The sequence below is a fragment of the Python bivittatus genome, unplaced genomic scaffold (genome assembly GCF_059951505.1).
Source record: "Python bivittatus isolate LINGU-HERP-01145 unplaced genomic scaffold, Pbiv_v1 ctg000080_np1212, whole genome shotgun sequence".
Taxonomy (NCBI): domain Eukaryota; kingdom Metazoa; phylum Chordata; class Lepidosauria; order Squamata; family Pythonidae; genus Python; species Python bivittatus.
Window position 1 is genome coordinate 3,270,495 of NW_028277035.1, and position 23,112 is coordinate 3,293,606.

Below are 23,112 nucleotides of genomic sequence, written 5' to 3' on the forward strand. Positions count from 1 at the left end.
GACCAAGATCATTGATGGAAGAGTGGCCCTGCAACTCTGGAATCAGCTCCCTTCCTCCCTTCATCTCTTTGGAAATCTGATGGCCTTTAAAAGGAGGTTAAAGACCTTTGTTTGTGGTTAGTGGGCTAGTGCAGTGTCTAGTTTTTCTATCCTTTTTTTAGCTGAGAGGTCTATGTTAATACCTAGAATATGTACATATACACACTCACTCACTCCTATCCCAGGGCATTGTTTTAAGGTAGCATTATTGCTGGTTTACTGGGGTCTGAGCTAGTTTTACTGGATTGATTTGTAATTATTATCTTTTCACTGCTTTGTTTTATGCTGTGCCTTGGTCAAGGCATATAATAATTAATTAATAGTAGCTTAAGTTGAATGCTTTATTCTAGGCCAAATCATTTGGATTCCTTAGCTTGAAGAATTTCAGCTGGTAGACAAAATTATGGTTTTATGGCTTGAAAAAGGATAAATAGTTACGGAAAGAAACCCACACATACGCAGAGCAATCTTTCTGGACATAACTAGAAAAAACCTCTGTGGTCACATACTTCCATATTCTTGTCCTAAAAATAAAGACTTAGCTCACTCCTCTTGCAGATAGGTTCTTGACTCATACTTCTACAGATGACACATGGCACTTTTGTAGAAATGAGAAGAAAAATGGTCTATCAATTCTCCAAAAAGCAGACTGAATAAGATTAGGCTCAAATTCTCCTTCCCAGCATCAAGCTTTCTAAGTGCAGTTGTTTAAAGACAAATCAGTAAATAAGGAGGAGCATTTAACAATACAGTCTTCCATCTGCAGGCTGAAGCAGTATAGTTCAGAAAGCCTTACTGGCTTGGAATAGAGCAACCTAGTTACTGAGAAATTCCAGTTCTCCCCTAAACTTGATACTAGATCTGTGCTTAACTGTGGATGCACATTAAAATATAGCACAAGCAATAGCCTTAATCATCACATCTGCCAAGATGCCAGCAAGTTCTCTGGCTCCTGGTTCTCCGCCCTGGCTTCTGGTGCATCATGTTTATTTGCTTGATTCTGCCTGGGGAATGATGGCTGTGCTCCTGGAGCAATCTGGAGGAAAGATTGTAATTTTTTCTTCCTTATTTTTAGAAAATATATTTTGCCTTTTCATTGTTTTTTAGGAATCCCAGAGGATTTTTTGCTTCTTTCTTACTTGGCATTTGTACAAGTTAAAATGCTTAAACAAAGTATACATTTTTTTCCTCTAGAGTTGAGAAAGATAGTACACCTCTGAAAAACACTACTACTGTATTGTCTCTCTCACTTTAGTATAATTAATTTGAATAAGATAGTATATTTGTGCAATTTGTTTTCCTTCTGCACAATGAAGATATCCAAGTCTTTTCTTTTTTCACACTGTCAGCATGCAGTGGACATAGTCTGGAAATATGGACAAGTTCTTCTTCTCAAACATGGTCCTTCTTCTCAAACACAAGTAGGAACCCAATAAATGCTGCCTAAAGTGTGAATTGGCCCTTACTTCTCTTCAGAATTTTTCAGTGGATTTAGATAAGCTCTGGGCTTTCTACTCCCAGCTGTAATTCCATTGCCACTTCGTTGTCAGTGGCACTTCTTTCTGGATTACTCCTCTACAGCACAGTTTTTAAACTTGGGAGTTTAAAAAAGCCTCATGGTGCTCAACTCTTCTCCAACAAAAGAATGAACAGCCCAGAAGACCATCTCAGCCAAGATGAGGCAGGATCAGCATCTGAATAATTAGTCTTCCAATACTCACTGAGTGTTCCTCTGAGTCTGATGTCTGGGATGCAATGATAGGGTTGAAGTTGGTGGGAGAAAGGGGTCCCATTTTTTTTCTCATAGCTCTGATCTGTAGCAAGGCCCGAAATGCTGTGAGGAAGAGATGGGAGATGGAGGGGGAAGGAAATAAACAAATTTCAAATTCTGCTAGAAATTATTCTGATAAACCAACTGGGGCAATAGCTGACTATGACCACCAAAATTCAGCTAAATTATGGTCATGATTGGCTACACTATCCTTTTTCCTCTGACAGTTATTAGTTAAATAATCTTAGCCTATCTTGGGTATACGTGTTGTTCATTTCTCAGAGGGAGAAGTTCAAACAGGTTAAGCATCTGATCTTCTACAGAAGACCCAATCTCAAAATATAAAAAAGGATCAGGACTTACGCAATCTACAGATGGGACAATTGTTAGCTTGATAGCGCAAGGTGTCAGCACAGGTATTGCAGAGACAGAGATGGCGGCAAGGTAAGATCAAGGTGTCCCGGACATCGGAGAGGCAGACTACACACTCTGCACTATTGTCACTCACCTCATCCTCTGCCACCTGAATGGAAAAGCTTGCTATAATCGGTATGCATGGCCTTACAATTTCCATAGTGAATTTGAATCATGAAAAGACATTCCGAAGGGAGGGAGGGAGGGAGGGAGGGAGGGAGGGAGGGAGGAAGGAAGGAAGGAAGGAAGGAAGGAAGGAAGGAAGGAAGGAAGGAAGGAAGGAAGGAAGGAAGGAAGGAAGGAAGGAAGGAAGGAAGGGAGGGATTTCTAACATAGAACTTTCCAGACAATCTGGTCAAGACTGTGTACAACATGTACACTGTTCTGCATCTTTAGCTCTAGTTCTCACCTTTGAATCCTGTGTGTTGTATTTGTTTTCTATCCCATAAATTTCCTGAAGGAGATAGCTCACTCCATCGACCTAGAAAAAGCAACACACTGAAGTTACATGGGAAAGTAGGAGTTGAAAAGGGATATGAAGCTCCAGAAGTAGAGATTGCAGATAGCCTGAGAAACAACTCTGTTCTATTTTTTTCCAGTGAAAAACTGCATTATCTAATCTGAACAGGCACCTTTCCATAGTATGAGGAAATCGTCTTCATGCTTCCAGTGAATTGGTGACAACCTTTCTTTTTACTCACTTGTTGATATAAAAGCTCTTTGCAACCAATACTGTTGGAAATGGGCTGCATGGCCATCAAATTCCTTGGCATTGCACCAGCAGCTTTTCCTAAAAAGTAACAGGAACTAATATGTACAGAAAAGCAGAGAACCTGATCCCACCAGCCACACACTCACCACTTGCTTTTGTTTGAGGGGTTTCACACAAAAGCCGCCATCTGCATGCTGAGAGGAAGAAACACAAATGTTCAGGTGGACTTCAATATCATAGTTCATCAAAAGAAACTTTACAGGATAGGTGTGATGAAACAGAATTCACTCCCTAAAACACGACTGTACACCACAGAATAGAACAAAGAAAATGTATCCTATTCACGTCATGCCTGCCTTGTGCTTCAGAAATTTAACAATCGCTCCCTTTTTAACTCAGACCATTTTTACTCGCCCGGCATTAGTCTATGTAACTCCACTGCTCAAAAAGGACCACTATATTCATAAACTTCATTATATATTTTTCAACCTCGTGTCTATATATTTTTATTTATTTATTGTTTACATTGGTTCAACCTCATACATTCAACATGGGAACTTGGGTTCATGCATTTTGCACAAGGGATCAGCAAGAACACCATGTTTACCTTCTCAAAAGTTGCCAGCAATACATGGCAGTGACCCATATGCTCTGCAAGACAAGATCAAAGTTGAGGTTGAGAATGACACGCACTTATGCAGAAATTGATGCAGACTGCTACTTTTTTCCCCTGCAGCTGTCCTTAACAGAAGTAGTTTTAACTGACCAAAATTATAATCAGGATAATTAAATATGCATATATGATTCATTACAGATGCCTTTCTAAGGGTTTTAGTTACTAATGATATTCAACAGGGCACACAATCCATTTAATTGGAAGTAATTTTTAGAATGTATAGTGACAACTTGCAAGACATGCCAGTTCACTTCCCAGCTCCATGTGCATCTGGAGGATACTAATTATTTACACCCATTCCAATTTAGCTTTCAGTGGGAATATGGTACTGAGGTCATTTTGTTTGTCTTAATGAAAACCTATAGCTGAAACTGAGTGGGGAAGTACGATCCCATTAGTTTTCCTGGATCTCTAAATGACTTTTGATACATTGACCATGCTTTCAAAGAAAACTGGGATTTACAGTGGTCCCAGTCCTTGTAGGCCCATGTCCAGAAGGTGATGCTGAGTACGGTCTTGTACTTTGGTTAATAGGGTGGCAGCATCCTACAGGGTTCCATCTTGGGCCCATCCTATTCAATAGCTACCTGAAACCACTGGAGGAAGTCATCTGGAGCTCTGGAACAGGTGTCACTAACATGCTGATGACACCTAGTTCTGTTGCTCCTTCCAGCCAGCTCCAAGAAGCAATTGGTAGCTGGTTAAGTTCAGTAACAAGCTGGGTAAAGGAGAACATCCTGAAATTAGATCCAGAGAAAATGGAGGTATTGTTGCTAAGTATGAAACTGAAATGAGATACACCTTGTTTTGGATAGGAATGCAATCCCCATGATAGAGTAGGCTCACAGTTTGGGAGAACTTCTTGTTCTTCACTGGATTTGTGGGTGATGGCTATGGCAAGGAGCACGTTTGCACAGTTAAGGTCAGTATGCTAGCCACAATTCTTCCTAAGCCAGAGAGATTCAGCAGTGCTTACCCATGCTTTGATTACATCCTGTTCTGATGACTTCAATCTGCTCTACATAGGACTATCTTTGAAAAATGCCTAGAAGTTGCAACTAAAATGTATCAGCTAATTTGCTAACCTGCAGAAAATACAGAAATCCTATCATGTCTAATACTTTAAAAATTCCACTGAATATCCATTTCTTACCAGACACAACTATCACAAGTTGTGATAAACTTGAAAACCCAAAATGATTTAGTGACACTCTCTCTCGTTCCTTCTCTAATTAGGAGTCTGTCTGGCCATTAAGATCCACAGGAGAAGACTATCTATCTGGCACACAGGAGAAGGGTTACTCTAGTGGTAAAATGTTCTACCCCAGAATATTCTGACCCATTCCAGGGGTTGCAGAAGACATCCCATACAATGAAACAGGCTGTTTGGTGGATGGACCACCTCCAGAACACTAGGAGGGGTCAGAGTGTTCCGGGGAATGCTCTGCATCTCTTGGCCTTCTGTTCCATTGCTCCCAGGCAATGAAATACATCCATAGGAGCTTCACTTGTCCAACACCTCTCAAAATTAAAGGTGTATCTTCTTCACCATGCTTTTAGTAAGTGGTTCTAGTTTCAATTTTAATTTTTGAAAACTTAAAAAAAATTTGCTTGTCACTATTTCCTTAAACAGAAAAGTAAGCTATATACTACACAGAAGAACAATGAACCTTAAGAGCGTCCTTACCATCTCCCTCGTCTACCACTGCAAGAACCACCATGGGATAAACTTCACGGTCCAGATCAAAGCTCAGCTGCAAAGGATAAGGTAGTAAAAAGGCAAGTGACCTTAGGGGATGGGGTAAAGTACTGGTACATACAATTCTACATCAGCAGAATTATGACTACAATTCACATACTAATTCACTGTGCCCAGCAAGCATAACCGCAAGCTTGCAATTCTACAAATGCAGGCACCCAGAGAAATTCTCATTTAGAAAGGAATGTCTGGAAACGCTTTTTCTAAAAAGACAAACATACGTGAGTTACTCCATTGGTGTAATATATTCTGTTGATAGAAAAGATCCCTATTTTGTGCAGAATGCCTAGGCCCTGATGAAATAGGAGTTCAAATAGGATAATAGCTCAAAAACAGACTTTCTCAGGGTTAATTTTTTTTCAAGCCTGCTTCTACCTTACCTCTTCTTCAGTCCACTCTGAGGGATCAATAGTATGGGAAGGCAAACAGAACTGCTGGCATACACCTCGCTTGTAATGGACCGTCTCAGAGTGTAAACTGCTTTCCTTGGGGATGTAACTGCCAGAAAAAAGCAGATAACACAGAGTGAACAACCACACGCGATGCTTTTATTGTCTTCCCAACCTAGCAAAGAGGCTTCCAAGATGTGGAACACTCCACACATCATCTTCAGGCAGCCCTTTTTAAAGCTACTGTCTGACTGACTCATAAAGTCTTTCTTGTTCCAGCAGTCAAGTTATGTATCATTTCTGCGTGCCTGTAATATGTTTTATTGATACTGCTGTTTTAGAAATTTATGATGATCATTTTAATTGCAAAGCTGCACTGAAAAAGTGCCTGAGCCCCTGAAAGCTGTGTTAAAAATTCATCCCTAAACAAGTATGTTGTCATTGTCCTTTGAGTCAATCCTGACTCTTGGCGGCTACAGGAACAAGTCTCTGGAATTTTCTTAGCGACATTTTTCTGAAACGGCTTGCCAGTTCTTTCTTCCTAGGGCTGAGAGTGAGTGACTGGCCCAAAGCCACCCAGCTGGCTTCTGTGCCTAAGACAAGACTAGAACTCCTGGTCTCCTGGCTTCTAATCCAGCACTCTTAATCACTCCACCAAACTGGCTCTCATAAACCAATATATCCAATGCAGATATCACCCAAGACAAGAGCTCTTCTTTCAGGCATGACAGCATGTTTCATTTTCATGTTTGTTTTATCCCTCTCCAATTTGCTATTGTCTTGTTTACTGAGATATCAACTTCTCGAACGAAAAATCACTAACACTAATAGTAACCTGAGGTCTTATTTTCAGGGCAACCCAGCCTGCTGCCTTCATTAATTTCCAGCCATGCTGATCGATTAGAGGCCCTCATTTGCATCTTCATAACATCAGCATATTTCAGTTTAGGCTGGCTTTCAGCACACATCCACAATAGTACTGTTTAGAGAATCTGCAGTGATACATCACAAACCAATTCATGGTGCATCCTGTGTGTGTGGCCCTCAGAAGCTGTTCTAGGCTAAATGCTGCCATGCCACAGAGCAGGCAGGCATGAAGCTATGACTCAGTCATTCAAATTGTTCCAAGGACCCCGGAGGTCACCTTTTCAAGTGGGGCCATTAACCTCTGCTTAGCTGATTTCTTCTCCAGCATTCCAGCTTACCAAAGAGCTAGACGATAAGCAGTAACTTATTAGTTATGCCCTCAACTCTACAATCTTTTCTATTTCTGACCCTAATACCTGTCTTGCCTCTTGACTCCCCTTCCTCCATGCGTTTTTCTTAGCTGTCCATGTGAGTCGCTGTGTGAATTTTGTGCCCAGTCCCTATCAGAGACCCAGAGAGGGTGGGGCCACTTCTATTGTTGAAGCCCTTAATAAGTAAAAGTAACAACACATGACAACACAGATCAGAACCAAAAAAAGAGAGATAACTTGGCTTTATTTTTGTAGGATATTTTTCAAAAGGATACGTCTAAATGTGAGGTCCTTTTGAGGCTGGACCTCCTGGCCTCCCACTTGGGTGGGCCCTTATCTCATTTCTTCGCCCAGCACTGGAACTCAGTGTTAATGCCCCAGGCTTTGCTAGATGGCCTACCTATCAGCTTCATGCAAATGGTAATTAACTGACCAATGCTAGAATACTTTGTTACTGTAAACTGGGTTTTGTATACTATCACTGCCTTTATTTTCCATATTGTAATTTTCAGTTTCTGAGTTTTCCAGAATGGCGGGGGGTTCTTTTGCAGTATTATTTCCTTCTGAACTTATGATTTTCATTTTTCCTTATTGGAATATGTGTGGTGTGCATATTACATGCATGTATGTGCACGTGCACACATACAAACAAGCATATGCACACTTGCCACTCAGATCAGGTGAGGTTCATCTAGTTCTTTATATTTAATTGCTGATTTAAGATGTTATAGAGCTATTTATACCATACATATCCAAAACATATTGGGAAATTCTTAAACCTTCTACATTCTGGCTCTTGGCACATAGATTCATTTTACCTAATGTGTAGTTGCTTGTCATGAGTTAAAATGAATTTCCTCAGAGGAGTGCTCTTCTTGGAAAATAATACCATTTTCACTGTTATTCAATCTGCAGTATTTTATTGCTGGGAAAAATGTAATTCCTTTACAAGATAATGCCATCATTGTGATGGGAAGTGCTATGCTTAATAGAACTGCATTGACACCTATTAATTTTATATTATATTAAAGGAAGCCACTCAAAAATATATTAATAAGTTTAACCCTAGCATTATCATCCTGTTCATTCCCAAAGCAAGGCTCTTTTTGTTGCAAAGATGATAAGCGGGCTAGATAGAATTTGCTTCTCAGGATACTGTAAGGGAATATTCTCCTAAGGGATAAAAGACAACAAGGAGTGTTCCAACTACCTCCATGCATTTAGCCATTGGAGCCATTACCTCCATTGCATTTAAGAGGATGACAGTGCCTATCCATTCTGCTGCCAATTTTTACATTTTCCAAACTCCATAATTCAGCACAATTTCTGAACCTAGACTCTCCCAAGAAATATGGGCCAAAAAAAAAAAAAAAAGATACTGTGAACACATGTATAAACAGATACTATTTTCAAATATCACACACCAAACATGGGGATTAACAGGACCAGTCTTCTTGCTTCACTTACATCAATCTCCTTGAATTGAATTTGGTGGAAGCTACCTGGACAGTGAATCCAGCAGGTAGGATCAAACTCTACTGCATACTAGGAGGAAACCCCTTGAAGCAGCTAATTGCCTTCTGTCGACACAAGGGTACAGTCCTTTCCTATATCCACCGCAATTTAAATCTGGCACTTTTTTTCTCTGCCTTTCCTACAGCTTGATACTATGGACCTATCTACATTTCTACCCTAGAAACTCTAGCTTTCAACTTACTGGATATAAATGAGGAGAGGTCATCTGAGCATTTTGTACAGTTACACCTTGGTTACAAATTTGCAGCTTCCAGAACAACAGAGAGCCCTGTCCACTTTTCTTCTAACCACTGATCAGTAGCAATGAGGTGCAAGCACTCCCTTTCCACAGCTCTCCTTTGATTTACCTCACCACTCCATTCTGGAATTCTTCAGTGGCTTGATAATAAATGGTTATGGCCACCCGTGCATCTGTGTCAAATGTGAACTCCACATTATAATGGACTTTTGCTTTGCTGACTTCTTCTCCTGGTGTCTTCACTTCCTCTGTGCACCTAATAGAGCAAAACAAAGTACCCAAATATGTAGTTTTGTACAAATGCAGGAGACCCTGCATGTTTTTTAAGGAGTGATTTGGGGACTTCTGGATGGAGTAGCCATCCCAACAAATCTGGAAGGTGCCAAGTTGGAGGAGGCTACTATATGATTTTGTATGTATAAAACAAAATAACTAGTACAGTCAATAATTGCCTCTGGATTCTTAGGGACTCTAGACCAGGGTTTTCCAACTGTGTTCCATGGCACCCTAGGGTTCCATGAGAACCTGATGGGGTTCCGTGAGAGACTAAGGGCAAAAAAAATGTTCACTCAAACATAGCCAATTTTCCCTAACTAGAATTACAGTTCCCATGGCCTGAAAAAGTCTGGCTCTAAACCATAACTAAAAGAGAAGGTATCGCCTTCTCTTGAACTACTATCTCACTGTCTTCACTGGGACATACCTAGAGCAAAGGGTTCTTGAATCCAGGGTAACTCTTTCACTTCCCAACTTAGCATTGTCACAGGCTTTAGTGACTACACCAGGAGTTTATGTACCCAAAGCTTTTGTGGGGATTTTCCCCCCCCCTAAACATTCAAGAATTTCTCTATTTTTTTTCTACAGAAGGAATGTCTAGTGGTAGGTTAAGAGACTGTTTTCTGATGCTGAACTCAGAAATCAGCAGCTGAGCATATTATTTTGTATACAGAAAGTTCTTGGCATCTCCTGGTAGACCCGAGAAATTTCCTAATGTAAACTGAAGACAGCTTGCTGGGCCTTTGATTGTTGCAAACATAAGGAGGCTTTTAATGTTCCTATGTGTTGTTTCCATTCTTCTATGTTGAAATTACAATATTGGGATTTGCTAGGAAAATGTGTTGCTGCTGTTGCTTACTTCAGCTAATATTGTAACTGAGGATGACTGAGATATACCTATCAGCTGTATCACATGCCTTCTAGCAAAGTATGCACTCCTCTTCCACTTTTCCAATGTTTCTTTTTAATAAATAATCCAAATGTTTTTTACTATATCCCTCTTACATACATGTTAATCTGCTATTTGTCAATTTGAGGGAACAGCAGCAATTGCCTATTGTCTGCCAGGAGTTTCCAATTTTCCCTTTTTTCTCTTAAGGACTACATTGTGGGTTCTCCTCCCATGCTGGACTCTACTATGGTTGGGGGGTGGGAGTGCGGAAGACCAACACGTTCATCATTTCCCCTGAAGGCTGTGCTACCTTCAGCAAGAGTTTTCACACTGCCACCAGTGATAACAAGGGAACAGAACATGACCGTGGGTGCTGAAACAATTCTGCAAAAGCACTCAAATCCCAGGCTGTTACAGGGACAGCGTTTGTGCAGGATCACTGAAACTCTGCAGTATGAGAACAGAAGGGATCAAGGACAGGAATATGAAATCAGAAAGCAGATCCATTAGTGTAATAAAATTCTTCCGGGTCTTTACTGAGAAAGTGACGGTTGCAGATTATCCGCCTGATTTAATAAAAACTGACACTGCTGAACTGCAGGATGAAAAGAATGAGTAACACCTATAGCCTTGCTTGCATGTTTTACATCTTTGCCTATTGTTTGGATTCTCTGGAGAAAGCCACAGACTTGTTACCTTTGTAAAAACAGAGCAAACCCAAAGGAATACATGCCAGTGCATTTACATAGAAGCATTTTAAATGGCTTCCATTGCAAGGATGCCTGTTTTAAGCTGCGCTTTAATACATTTAATTTCTGAACGCGCTTGTATGTAGAACAAGACACAAGTTCTAGATCTCAAAATGCGAGGGGGAAAAAGGTTGTAGAGAACAGTTAGCAACTAAATTCAGGGCATATTAACTTGGTAGAGAACTCTCCTTTACTGTGGCCTGCTCATAATTGCTGTTATGCCATCCAGAGTCCAACAATTTAGTTCTCAGGACTGAAGAAAGGGGCACTGACCATTAAGAAAGTTCCCCCTCCTTCAGGCAGATCTAAACAGTTACCACTGATTCCCCTCTAATCCCACCCTAGCAACAAAAATATATTTAATTCCATTTAAATCCTATTGTCACCTGTACTGATCCTGAAAGCCAGGCGGGGAAGATCAAGGCCAAAAAGAGACAAGCAGCTGGTCAAATCATCTTACACAATACTGCAGAAACTCCTCTCCAGAATAGTTCACACTTAATCTCCGTGTTAATCTTGAGGAGCTGCACACGGATATGCCCTGCTGCACAAGAGCGGATGGACTGCTTCCAACAGGCAACATCTGTACATAACAGTTGTTCAGAGCTAATTCTCACTTTACTTTTTGAAGTCAAGTTCAAAAAGTACCACCAGGCTTTCAAGAGTCTCAAACCACATGACACTGTGAATTAGGGGCTGACCTATGTGGTTGAATAGCTGTATTTACCAATTAAAGAAACGCACAAAGATGGGGACTTACCATTGTTTTTCGAGTTTGATGGGAGCTAGGAAGCCTCAACTTTTATATTACAAGTACAATCAGAAGAGGACAAGAACTGGTCCACCTAAATATGTGTCAGAGGGAAGCTTGCCTCTTCTGATATATTTGCATTCTGTACAACTGATGTCACTGCATTTAAAAGCTGCAAAGCTGCTGTTGTTCTTCTTAACCCAGATTTGGAAAGTAAAAAAAAAAAAAAAATCAGCTCCAAGTCATCTAAAGAGAGGATCAGCCTTGCTCGATAGAAATAGCTATAATGGCATGCTTTAAACTGTACAGCACCTATGCCAATATACTAGACAAGGGAATTTGGCCAGCAATGTATTTAAACTTATATATCAAAGTTTCCAGTTAATTAAGCCATGAAATCTTTGCCAACTTATATTTTGCTTTTCATGTAGAAGGTCCCAGTTCATTTCCTTGCAATTCTACCCTCAGAGGCCACAGAAAGCTGAGTTAGAAAGATAAAATCCTTGGAAAGCTGGTGCCAAATCAGAGAAGCCAACTTTGACCCAGATTAGCCTTTCCAGCTTGGGCTTTGAGAGATGCTGGGATGATAATTCCTTGAATTCCCAGCCAGCATGACCAAGGTGGCTTGGAATTATGGGATTTACATCTGGAAGGAATAAGGTTGAGAAAGGCTGGTCCAGGGAGCAGCAAATCTGTTTCTACCAAACCATGCCCCTGGCCGGTCTAACTTTGTATTCTCTTCTGCAGCTCCTAGGTAAGCCCATTCAAGCAAACAAGTTCCCTTCAAAAAGCCTCAAGCCACAGGAAGCCCCATTCACTACAAGTCATTTTAATGCTAGGCAGTCCTCTTTGTTTGGGTATTTTTTCCTGCTTTGATTCAGTTGGAGGTTCAAAGTGCAAAACAAATCCCTGTTCTGAAACCACCAACTTACTTGACTAAACGCAGTGTGTCCTTGCGGATGTTGATCAGGCTCCTCAAAGTTTTCACTGGCTCCTGGGGAGGTGGGGCTGCATATGGAAACTAAACAGAATGCAAGAGGAAATACAAGGTTTAAATACTGGAGTATAAGTCAGACTATGAGGCCTAAACTGCAGTGAATAAATGAACCCTTGTCCAATCATGCATAATCAATACAGCCTAGACATGTGTTACTGACTCTTAAGAGCGAATGAGAGATGAGACCTCCCAAAAGATCACAATATGCACTGCATTATGGCCCAAAGCTCAATTAGCCTCGGGCTCTTTCCTGAATTCTGCAATTCAGAATGTGCTGTCTCAGAAGCAGGATCTGGCAAAATGACAAAAACAGCACTGTACCATCACAACACAATTTCCACCTCTTTTGCATGTTAGCCTGGAATTGGGCAGCCAAAAAATTTCAATCAATCAATCAATCAATAAATAAAAAAAATATTTATCCGGTATACCAAGGAATGTGCAAAAGGGCAGAGCTTACATTGGATCTTTAAACTGTTCTCTGAAGATCTCCTTTCATCCCTTTTGGGATGCCTTCTCTCCCACCTGTCCTTTGGCTTATTCTCAACAAGACAAGGACGATATAATATTGTGAAGGGTGCTGAAGTCAGTAATAGCAAATATATGAAACCTTCTGACTTGAAGTTCAGATTTGTATATATCCAGGGATGTACAATAGAAATGTACTATATAAGGCCAAACCTATTCACACACCAAGTTGCTTGTGTGTGTGAATATGTGTATATATATATATATATATATATATATATATATATGTATGTATGTATGTATGTATGGGTATGCACTTAATCCATGATCACACACAGGTCATCTCCCAGCCCAAAGACCTTAACACACAGTTATACCGCTAGATTCTGTCTGGGTCATATACAGCACCCAAAGCCTTAGATATGACTCCCAGAGATTTCCAAAAGTTGCTACTGAATTTTCATTTTTTAAATATTTCTGAACAGGACAATTATTAAAGGTAAGCCTGGATTGAAATAATTCTAATGATAATTAAATTTAATCACAGGTAAATGTAAATTGAATGAAACATCTGTATTGGCCCCATCCCCTTCTTTTTGTGGTTCAGCTCAGGATTCAAAAGCCAAGAGTCACCCTTAGCTTTACAAAGTTGTGCCCCTCCAATTCTAGGAAGCACCACTCAGTATTTTCTCTGGCTGTTGCTACGGATCCTGGAGCAGAGGCTGAGGGCAGGCATGATGACTTGCAGGTAGTTCCAGTTGGGACTCCTGGATACTTCAGGCACTTCTTAAAGAAGAAAGCACACAAGGCAAGAGGGGCAAGACAGATTATGTCCCTTCACTAACAGACAGAGCTAGAACACAACAGAGTCAAGAAAGTCAAGATGGTGGCCACTCTATAAAGATTTAGGAGTCAAGAGAAAATGGAGGTAGGAGACAAATTAAGGCCAGAGGTTCAAGCCCCTTCTAGCTTTAACATCGAAATAATTATGAGCAGCAGGTGAGCTAAGAAAGTGAGGAAGCATTTATTTCTTGGGAAGCACCAGACCAGGCCTCTAAAACACATCTTTCAATATGGAGTGGTAAAAACAGGTAGAGCTATGGTTGTTCCCTCCTTTGCTGGAAGACTTATTTTTAGAAGAGGAGACTATCATTTTCTTCATATTCTCTGTGACTTTGCATGCGTGCATTTTTGGACACATTAGAGCAACCTTGGAAGTCTCCATCCCCATTTGTGGGTACAGCTATGCATGTCTAGGATGCTTCCACTACAGCCTATAAATGAGATAAGTGCAAACGGCATTTGTACCTGGATTCAGTACACTGGAGAGAAAGGGCAAGTTGTCAGCAATCCCTTTATACTCTTATAATTTCCTCCCGCTTGGCAATTGCTCTCATAATAGCCTAAAGTGCCCAGTAGAGTGAGGAGGAGTATTTTTAGCTTGCTGATCCAGCAAAATGTTAATTTAGATCAGTATCTGGCAGTGCATTCGGTGATGATTCTCTGCTGGCTGTCTCAGAACTCCCTATTTAACCAGCTGTACTCCAGAGGCAAAACAGAGAATTATGCTGCTTAGTACTGGTCACCTGCAGCATAGGGTAACAAAAAGCAAAGCGGAGAGATTTTTTTCAGGTGTACAGTTTGCCTAGAAGGAAGGGAAGCAAGACCTTGCGCTGGCCTTGTGCAACCTATACAGAATCAAGGCTGTGGAGACAGAGGGGTGTGGTGACCTTCAGTCATTCATGTTGGTGGGCAAAACCTTCTGACTTTTCAGCTAGAACCCACACCAAGCCAGAATTAAGAATATCTGCCTTTCATCCATTGCCCTTCCTTACTGCGTTTGTGGCTTGCTCTGATCTCTTTCTGCTGCACATCAGAAAAGAAAGCTTGTTTGTGAAACTTTAATATGGGTTGCAGTGTGTTTTCTTTTCCTTTTTCCTCCTTACTACCTGCATCCTGCCCCTCAATCCTATCATACACTATGTTCCAAGTGAATTTACCCAAGGTTGTATACATTTTATTACTCCATTAATCTGGAATGTAAGTTTATTTTTAGTTTTTTATTACTGTTATATAGGGTTTCTATTTTCTATTACTTTATTATTGGGATTATTCTTTCTTATATATGTTTTATATAACTTCTACACATTGTGTTGTTATTACTGTATTTTATAGTGGGGTTGAAGTGGTTTATAAAAGCCTTCACTTAATAAATGTATTTCTTCTTCTAGAGAATGAAAAGCAATAGGAAATCTAACAAGCCCAGTTCTACAAATTGGGAAGAAAAAAGCCACATAAATCCAGAGAGTGACTAGATGGCAGCAACAAATTAGTGTTTTCTGTATCCCGCTGCTGTGTCTAGTGGTCATTCTGCATTTCTGCAACTCAGATATGGTAGCCTTAAGAAAGCGCCTCCAGAAATACAGGTGCGTCTTCTCTGCAGTCACACTCTACATGCGGAACACAGCGAGACTTTTATAAACTTACCGAAAACTTAATCTGCATTTTCCAAACATTGCAGTTAATCATTAGGCAGAGAAGAAGCTTGAACTTGCAAACTGGGACTGCTAATTCAGAACTGGGTTTCTCTTTGAGCCACAAAGTCTTATTGAACTCTAACTGGCATTGCCACCTTGAGACATTCTCACCCATAGCTATCATTTTGAAAGAGAGACTTATTTCTGGTGATATATATAACTAGGATTCATCAAGAGGACCCCAGGAAAATGTAGCTTTTTCACAGCCTTCCATTCAGCAAGATATGAAACCCAGCTATTGTACCACTGGGACCCAAATTGTATGGAAATGCAGCTTTACTAGCTAGCAACTGCCTTCATGCAACAAAAGGGATGGATTTCAGATTCTGGATGACGTGAAAGGTTCATTTCTAGAAGTCAGACAATATTGTGTTCTGTGACCACCGCTTATCTTATATGAGCAAGAAGCTGAATATTACTGCCAGACTCCCAGCAAATCAACCTGGCCTTTACCAATTCATAAGGAAGGAAGTCAGGGTAAATGGGCGGCTGCCCCTCATGTCAAGCGATTTGGTGCCCCCCAGTGGTGACACACTGAAAGGACTTTAACCCCAACGCACAGAAGGGAATCCGTCTAATTACTAAGCCAGAGCAAGATTACATAGCAGCTGCTTTCATTTCTGAGACACAACTATTGTTCAAACACAATGGTTGCTATGGCTGGTCTGACGGTACATATTAACAAATCTATTGCAGTGTCTGCTGCATTATTTTTTATATCAGGGTTTACAGTGTAGAGCAGCAGGAAAAGACAATGGGAAGTTTAAAGGGATTAAAACCTGCCTTTGCAGACAAATGATTTCTGCAGAATCACATCACAGATACTGCAATGGATTCATTAATACATGCCACCAGACCAGCCACTGCATCTGAAAAATACAAAAGCCCCCAAAATGCATTTAAAGGACAATCTAATGTCATTTACCAGGATATGATGATCCAATGCAGACAGAGAAGGGGTTTAGTGACCTAATCATTTGTGTTTATGACATGAACATGCGGTGGAGTTCAGGTTTCTTAAGTTCAGTGAGTACAGTTGTGGCAAAATATAAATTGTGTTCCATGGAGATAGTTTAGACTTCATCCAAATCTAATAGGTCCAAGGTTCATTTCCCCAAAGTTGCTCATTTCCCCCTGCAAGTTTGGCAAATAGATGTATACCTGCTCTGCACCACTGTAGGTTTAAAAATAAGAGTTGTGATTATTCAAACTATGTAGCTATGCCAAAAAGAGCCTTTAAAAGATAATAGATTTCCAGACTGCAAATCTCCCTCCCTCCCTCTGTCCAACCAAAGGAGAAAACAATGGGAAAGGGTGCAAAATAACTTGTATGCTACCACTTTGAAGCCAGCCCCATAGTAAGAGTTACAATACAGTCCAGAGAGAAAGACAGACACTGTCAAAGTACAGAACTCAATAGTAATAGTGCAGGAAAACTAAAGATAAAAAAGTTGTCATTAAAGTAATTGGGAAAAGATGGACTCTAGAAAGAAAACTAACATTGACTTGGAGACAATTTATATGCTACATGAGGGAGCCAGACTTAAGAATACTGAGAAAAAGCACTGATGAGAACTGGCTCCAATTAAACCCAAGCAAGAGGTGCACAAATTCACCGAAACTAATGGAAATACATTTGTACCAAACCCTGTAGAAAGAATTGGCCTGCAAACCCACGATTTAATCCCTTTAATCTTCCCAATTTCCTTTCCTGACTGCTCTATACTATAAATCCTCATACCAAAAATAATGGCAATTAAACAATTGTTCACATGATTTCTTCCAAGCCTCTTTTATTGGACTTGGACACACTCATTTCAATTTCTTCCAATTCCACAAGGCACATGCACATACTTCATAAGTATATTGTATTCCAGTGAGGATGGGAAACAGGCAGCACTGTGAGTGCACTGGAATGGTGCAAAAGGGATTCTGGAAGCCCAGAAGAATGCTGGGATAGAGAACAAATGCCTATTGTGACACAGTCACTGTGGGACTATTCTCTTGAACGAACGTTCGTTCTTGGTTGGCACCTTTCTTTAGTCACTTGTGCTTTGAAGGAGAGGGCTCTTGTCTGCCTCTTCACCTTATGGTAGGTATCAGCGACACAGAGCCTGCAACATCCATAAATGGCATCTGCAAACCCTCCAAATAAGTAAACAAACAAACAAACAAACAAATAAATACATCTCAAAACTAAGCAAGGCTGGAATTTCAAATGATTTCAGTGTTCAAGCATGACGGTAAAATCTTGGGGAGGATGGCCACTTAAATGATTTTGTATTTTATGGTGCCTGCCACCTGAAAAGATTACTGCCCCCTGCTTTAAGCTTGCCTGTTCAGAGGAACGTTAAAGTTGCTTCCATGGTAAGGCACTGTAGTAAGGTTGAAGTACCTCTGGTCTGTTCATATACAGCACTTAATATAGAAGCACATTATCGGGTGATGCTGTCCCCAAGGCTTACACTATCTTCTTTAATGCTTTCTCAGAAATAAGCCCCCAGTTAAAAATCTCCTGTAAATTTAATTAGAAGCTTTTCCCTTAGAGCTTGTTTCCAACCACTTCCCGTTCATGCAACAATGGCATTATGCATGAACTGACCAATTTAGCTATTGCAAAACAGCCTAGTAGTACCAAGTGATTTTTAAAAAATAAAAAATAAGGCACACCTGGGTGTGATCTCAACAACATGACTAGCACCAGAGGTTAGCAAAGATGGAGAACCCATTAAGAGACTTACAAACTGTAACTGATCTGGTTTGTATTTGATAGGGGTCAGTCATACTAGAGACAACTATGTAGCCTTTGGCTTTAAATGAAGTGACAGCACCCTGCAACAACAGTTAAGAGATCTTAAGCTCTGCTTTTTGCTGAAAAGGTGGGTTCCTCTTCCCTGGAGGTGCTCCAGTAGAGACCAGACAGACATCACTTGAGGGTCCTTTAATTTTCACACAGACCAGGAACTTGGACTCAATGGCACAAACAGACCCTTCCAGATAAGATTCTATGATACTTTCATCATGGCTGGAGTCTTTATTCTTCTCCACATGGTTAATTAGCCTTTCTAGACAAACTGACCAGAGATCACTTCCACAAAAACCGTAGCTAGTGTCTTTCACGCTATATTTTCATCCTATTCAACAGATCCTCGTTGCAGGATTCCATGCCTATCAGCTGCCCAAATTCAACTATGTTCACAAAATATGACACACCTTTCCTTCCTTCCTTCCACCATCAGTGTTTGGTTTTGAACTGCTTAGTTTGTTTTGCTCTTCCATCTCTAAAAGTGCATTCTGAAAGAAACATAAATTCTATTCCAACCTGAAGCCCTTCAAACTCCAAATTCCATCATTCTCAAGAAAGGCCACCTTTTTGGGATAAAAGTTCTAAAAAACCTGACACAGTTAAATTATCTCCAAAACTTGGATATTTAAAACAAGGATGGATCATATAAATAAAGTACATTAATACATCTTTACTTGATCCAGACTGCTATATATGAAAGTTGATTTCTCAAATGCAGTCTGTCTGTCTGTCTGTCTGTCTATCTATCTATATTTCAAATTTGTCACTGCCCATCTCACTGCGGAGTGACTCTGGGCATTTTTTCCTCAGATTTAGAATATTCAACACTGTAAAGGAACTGGAAATATCATACCAACACCAGTGTCTACCAAATTGTATACCTTATTCCTAACCAAAGCAGACCAAAAGTCCATTCCAGTTTCCTAGGAATTGCACTGTTAGTTCCTGCCCCTGCTTTGGCAGGTCATAAGAAGACCACGAGATACTACCTTACATTTCCTTAGGTCACTGAAACACTTACAGAATGATACTTATCTTCAAATACTGCTCAAAAACATTTTGACAGCAAGGACAAAAGCAGGGGTTCATTGCAGCTATACAAAAAGGCACATAACTATGACCAAAATGTTTCAACACTAGAGCTCAGATTTTGATGCTGTAGCCTGTAATACCTGGTTGGATGGGCAAGACTTGAAAAGGCATCCTCAAACTGCTTACTGTAATTCAAAACAGAAAGTCAAACCTTACAGGGATTATATTAAGCAGCATCCAAAGTCATTCTCATTTGGATCCAGTTCAGGCCATTAAGAAATCAGAAATAATTCAAGAAACAAAGCTAATAAGTTAAATTCTGATTCACATAAGATGAAGTATACATGAAGCCCTAAGATTTTAGCAGCCTTTTCCCAAACTGGATCTTTCCAGAAGTTTTTACTACAAATCCCATCAGTTCATGACTAGTGGTCAGGAACCACTGGGCTTGTAAAACAAAATATCTTAAGGGAATGGGTGTGCGGGAACTGATCTATAACGACCCCAAGTATAGACAGGTAAAACAAACCGTAGCAACTAAAACTGAGTTTATCTTTAAGTCCTAATTTGGCTTGGTAGCAAATACACCAACTTACAATTGCTGGCCCCAACCCATGATCAGATGCAGCTAAAAAGCTGTCTATGGCTTGCTTAGCTAAGCTTAGTTTACTGTGTGAATCTGAGATTTTTTGTTTCAACTTCCTGGAAGAAACTGGAGAATGAAGCCATGGCTTGTTCTTAGCCTGTTCTCTGATCTCTTCTATGGGGACGAAGCCAGAGACCTGCATTCATACACTGTGCTAAGCTTACATGCACCCAGTTATGTTTATTGCTAAGCCGTGCTTAGCATGACATGTGGTCTCAGGCGTTAGTAATAAGCACTATGGAACATACATGAAACAAAAAAAGAAGTATTAAACAAATACATGCTTATTTTATATGTGCTCCAGAAACAAGTACAATAGGATAGGAAGGAAGCCACATCTAAAGAAGCCGCAAAAGAAAAGATTTCATACATAATTACGGAATAGTCAATTTAATGTTTATCATTTAAAATGATAGATTTTTAAAAAAATCATGAAATATATTGACAAATATCCTGACACAAAGGGTCAACGTACTTTCAGTCCAATCTCTGCTAATGCTTCTCAGGCTCATCCCTTTGCAACAGCTTACTTTTGTCAAGACGTTATCGTCTGGGTGGATCTAACAAAGGGCTGAACTCATACATCACCCTCTGGCAACAGTGGGCAACCCTCACACACACACCCCTCTGACCATGGCTGCTGAAAATGGCTGACAGAGTTTCCTACTTTTCTACAACAAGCTTAATTTAGTTTTTAAAAAAGATAAGAAAACCACCACCTCACTCAAAAACTCACTCAAAAACTCATGAAAAAGAAATGATTGCTGGCCTTACCCATTTTGCATCATTTCCCTGCCCATGATGGTGCACAATCACCCCCCAAATGTTCAGTGCAGCTCCTGACCATCAAAAGGTTCTTCAAACCTGAACTTTCGACTGCTTAGAAAAAACTTACGGAAGATTAGTTTTGTCTGTGGTAACTGCAGTGAGACCTGTACCAACAGTACAGGCAGTCCTCGATTAACAACGATAATTGGGACCGGAATTTCTATCACTAAGCAATGCAGCCGTAAAGCACAATGTCACGTGACTGCATTGCTTAGTGGTGGCAATCCCAGCAGTCCCTATTGCTATAGTTAAGTGAGCCTCAGGCAGTTTGCAAGCAGGCCAACAGGCAGGCAGGGTGCAGTGGGGCTGGGGGTGGCTGCTATCAGGCAGGGGAGGGCACAAGCAACTTAGTAGAGCGACTTGTGACCTTCCCTGCTGACTTCCCCATTGACTTTGCTTGTGGGAAGCTGGCAGGGAAGGTCAGAAATGGCAATCACGACTGCAGGACACTGCAACCATCCTAAGAGTGAGCCAGTTGCCAAGCGCCCAGATCGCAATCACGTGACTGCAGGTGTGTTGTGACACCTGGAACTCTGAGGACCAGTCACAAGTCTCCTTTTTCCGCACTGTCGTAACTTCAGTCATTGAACAAATGGTCGGTAAGGACTACCTGTTATGCACAAAGATGGAAAAACACTAAAATACCCACAACGGAGGAAAGATGATGGAACTCGCAGAAATGGCAAAATTGACCTGTCTAATCAGATATAAGACAACAAGTACTTTTATTAAAGACTAGAAACCTCTTATGGACTTTTTGCTGAAAATGGAAAAAATGAATTGGTGATTTATGGATTTGTTGATTAAAAAGGGTTGATTATGGGAAGAAGAAAATAATGATGTAATTTTAATGAGGGAGGAGAGAGGATAAGTTTGTTTGTAACTTCTGTAAAGAAGATTGCCAGTCGCTTCTTTATATATCTTTTCTATTCTTTTTTTTCTATTTGTATTCCCTTTCACTTTTCTTACTTTTTCACTTCACATCACTTTTTTCTTTTTCTTTTCTTTAATCCTACTTTATATTATTTCATGTTTTTTTATCTTTAAAAAAATTCTTAATAAAATTATTTTTAAAAAAAAGTTCTTCAGCCCTGTGCTAAACTATTACGTGCTTGATTTTGACTTAGCGTGATGTTTGAATTCAGCTCCTGGGTTTATAAGTCATGCCTTATGGCTCAACATATTGTATGAATCTAGCCAATTTTAGTTTATTCCAAAAATTATGGTTAAGCCAACCATGGCTTAGCATAATACACCAACCATTACTTGCCATTAAATGCTTTGCTCTGATTAAACACATACTCTGAATTGGTAACTTCATTTTTTTTTCCAGTTTAAATTCAAATCATAGTTCAGATCTTGTTTTGGCTCATAAAGATGCAGTCTCCTTTTAAAAGATAGAACAAGAATGTTGCTATGTTGCAATGCTATGTTGTTTTCAAACATGGTTCTGGGATTTTTCAAAAAAGATACTGATACCAGCAGAGGAGAGGAACTCTTCGTATCTAGAGTGGGATGCCCGCAGCTCCAGCCTAAGAGGACAGTAGTTGGTATATTCCTTATGAGTCCCAGAGGCTCCATTATGCCCTTTAAAAACTGCTGCACTTTTTCTAGTGCTCATAAAAAAAGACAAATTAGCAGGTATCTTGCCTAGATCAGCAAATAAAAGGAATTAGCCCATCTCCCTATGAGAACTGAAATCAGATAAAGATACGATCTCTCTCAATGGAGAGGAAGTACAGGCCAAATATTGTAGGACCAGCCAAGTGTCACAGAAAGATAAAATTAAGCTGTATTTCAGAGAAGCTATTCTGTTCCTATCCTTCTCTGGGCTAAATGAGTTTCCATATGTCTTTGAGCAGAATAGACCTATTCTGGTTTCCTGTAACTTAAACTGTGCAAGGCTAAATGAAATAACAAAGAAATAAATCAGGCTGCATTCAGAAATTGTATTTATTTATTTTATATTTATAGCCCGCTCCAATCCTAATGGACTCTAGGCAGGATATAACAATAAAGATCAAGAACAAATAAAAAACCCACCTGGTACACCAAAGGCACCATTCACTAAACCCCCACTGAAAAAGTGCTACTTTGGCCTGCTTTCAAAGTGCCTGTAGAGTAAGGGGTCCTCTGTACCTCCGAGATAGACTTTTCCATAAACAGGGGCTACCACTGAGAATGGTTATCACCTGGCTCACTCATCATGAAACTCATCAGGAGTATAGACCCACACCTCTCTAAATGACACTAGATGGGAATGCTCTTTTGCATTGCCATTACAAGATTGGTTGGCTGCAATTATGGTTCTGTGATGGAATGGTTTGATGAAGGCCGCGCTCGGGGAGATAAGCATTT

General features: G+C 40.2%; 1 protein-coding gene across 2 annotated transcripts in view; it reads right to left on the bottom strand.

The window, feature by feature from the left end:
* RNF157 (ring finger protein 157) overlaps positions 1–23,112 on the bottom strand; it is an 84,313-nt gene that overhangs the window by 20,106 nt on the left and 41,095 nt on the right. For both annotated transcript variants that reach the window (XM_088133394.1, XM_088133393.1), the window contains exons 3-11: positions 12,373–12,461; positions 8,882–9,028; positions 5,752–5,869; positions 5,300–5,366; positions 3,544–3,587; positions 3,083–3,130; positions 2,634–2,705; positions 2,174–2,333; positions 1,761–1,873 (exon numbers count right to left, since the gene is read on the bottom strand). In XM_088133394.1, the coding sequence (XP_087989520.1) occupies positions 1,761–1,873; positions 2,174–2,333; positions 2,634–2,705; positions 3,083–3,130; positions 3,544–3,587; positions 5,300–5,366; positions 5,752–5,869; positions 8,882–9,028; positions 12,373–12,461 (858 nt within the window). The remainder of the gene's footprint in view (positions 1–1,760; positions 1,874–2,173; positions 2,334–2,633; positions 2,706–3,082; positions 3,131–3,543; positions 3,588–5,299; positions 5,367–5,751; positions 5,870–8,881; positions 9,029–12,372; positions 12,462–23,112) is intronic.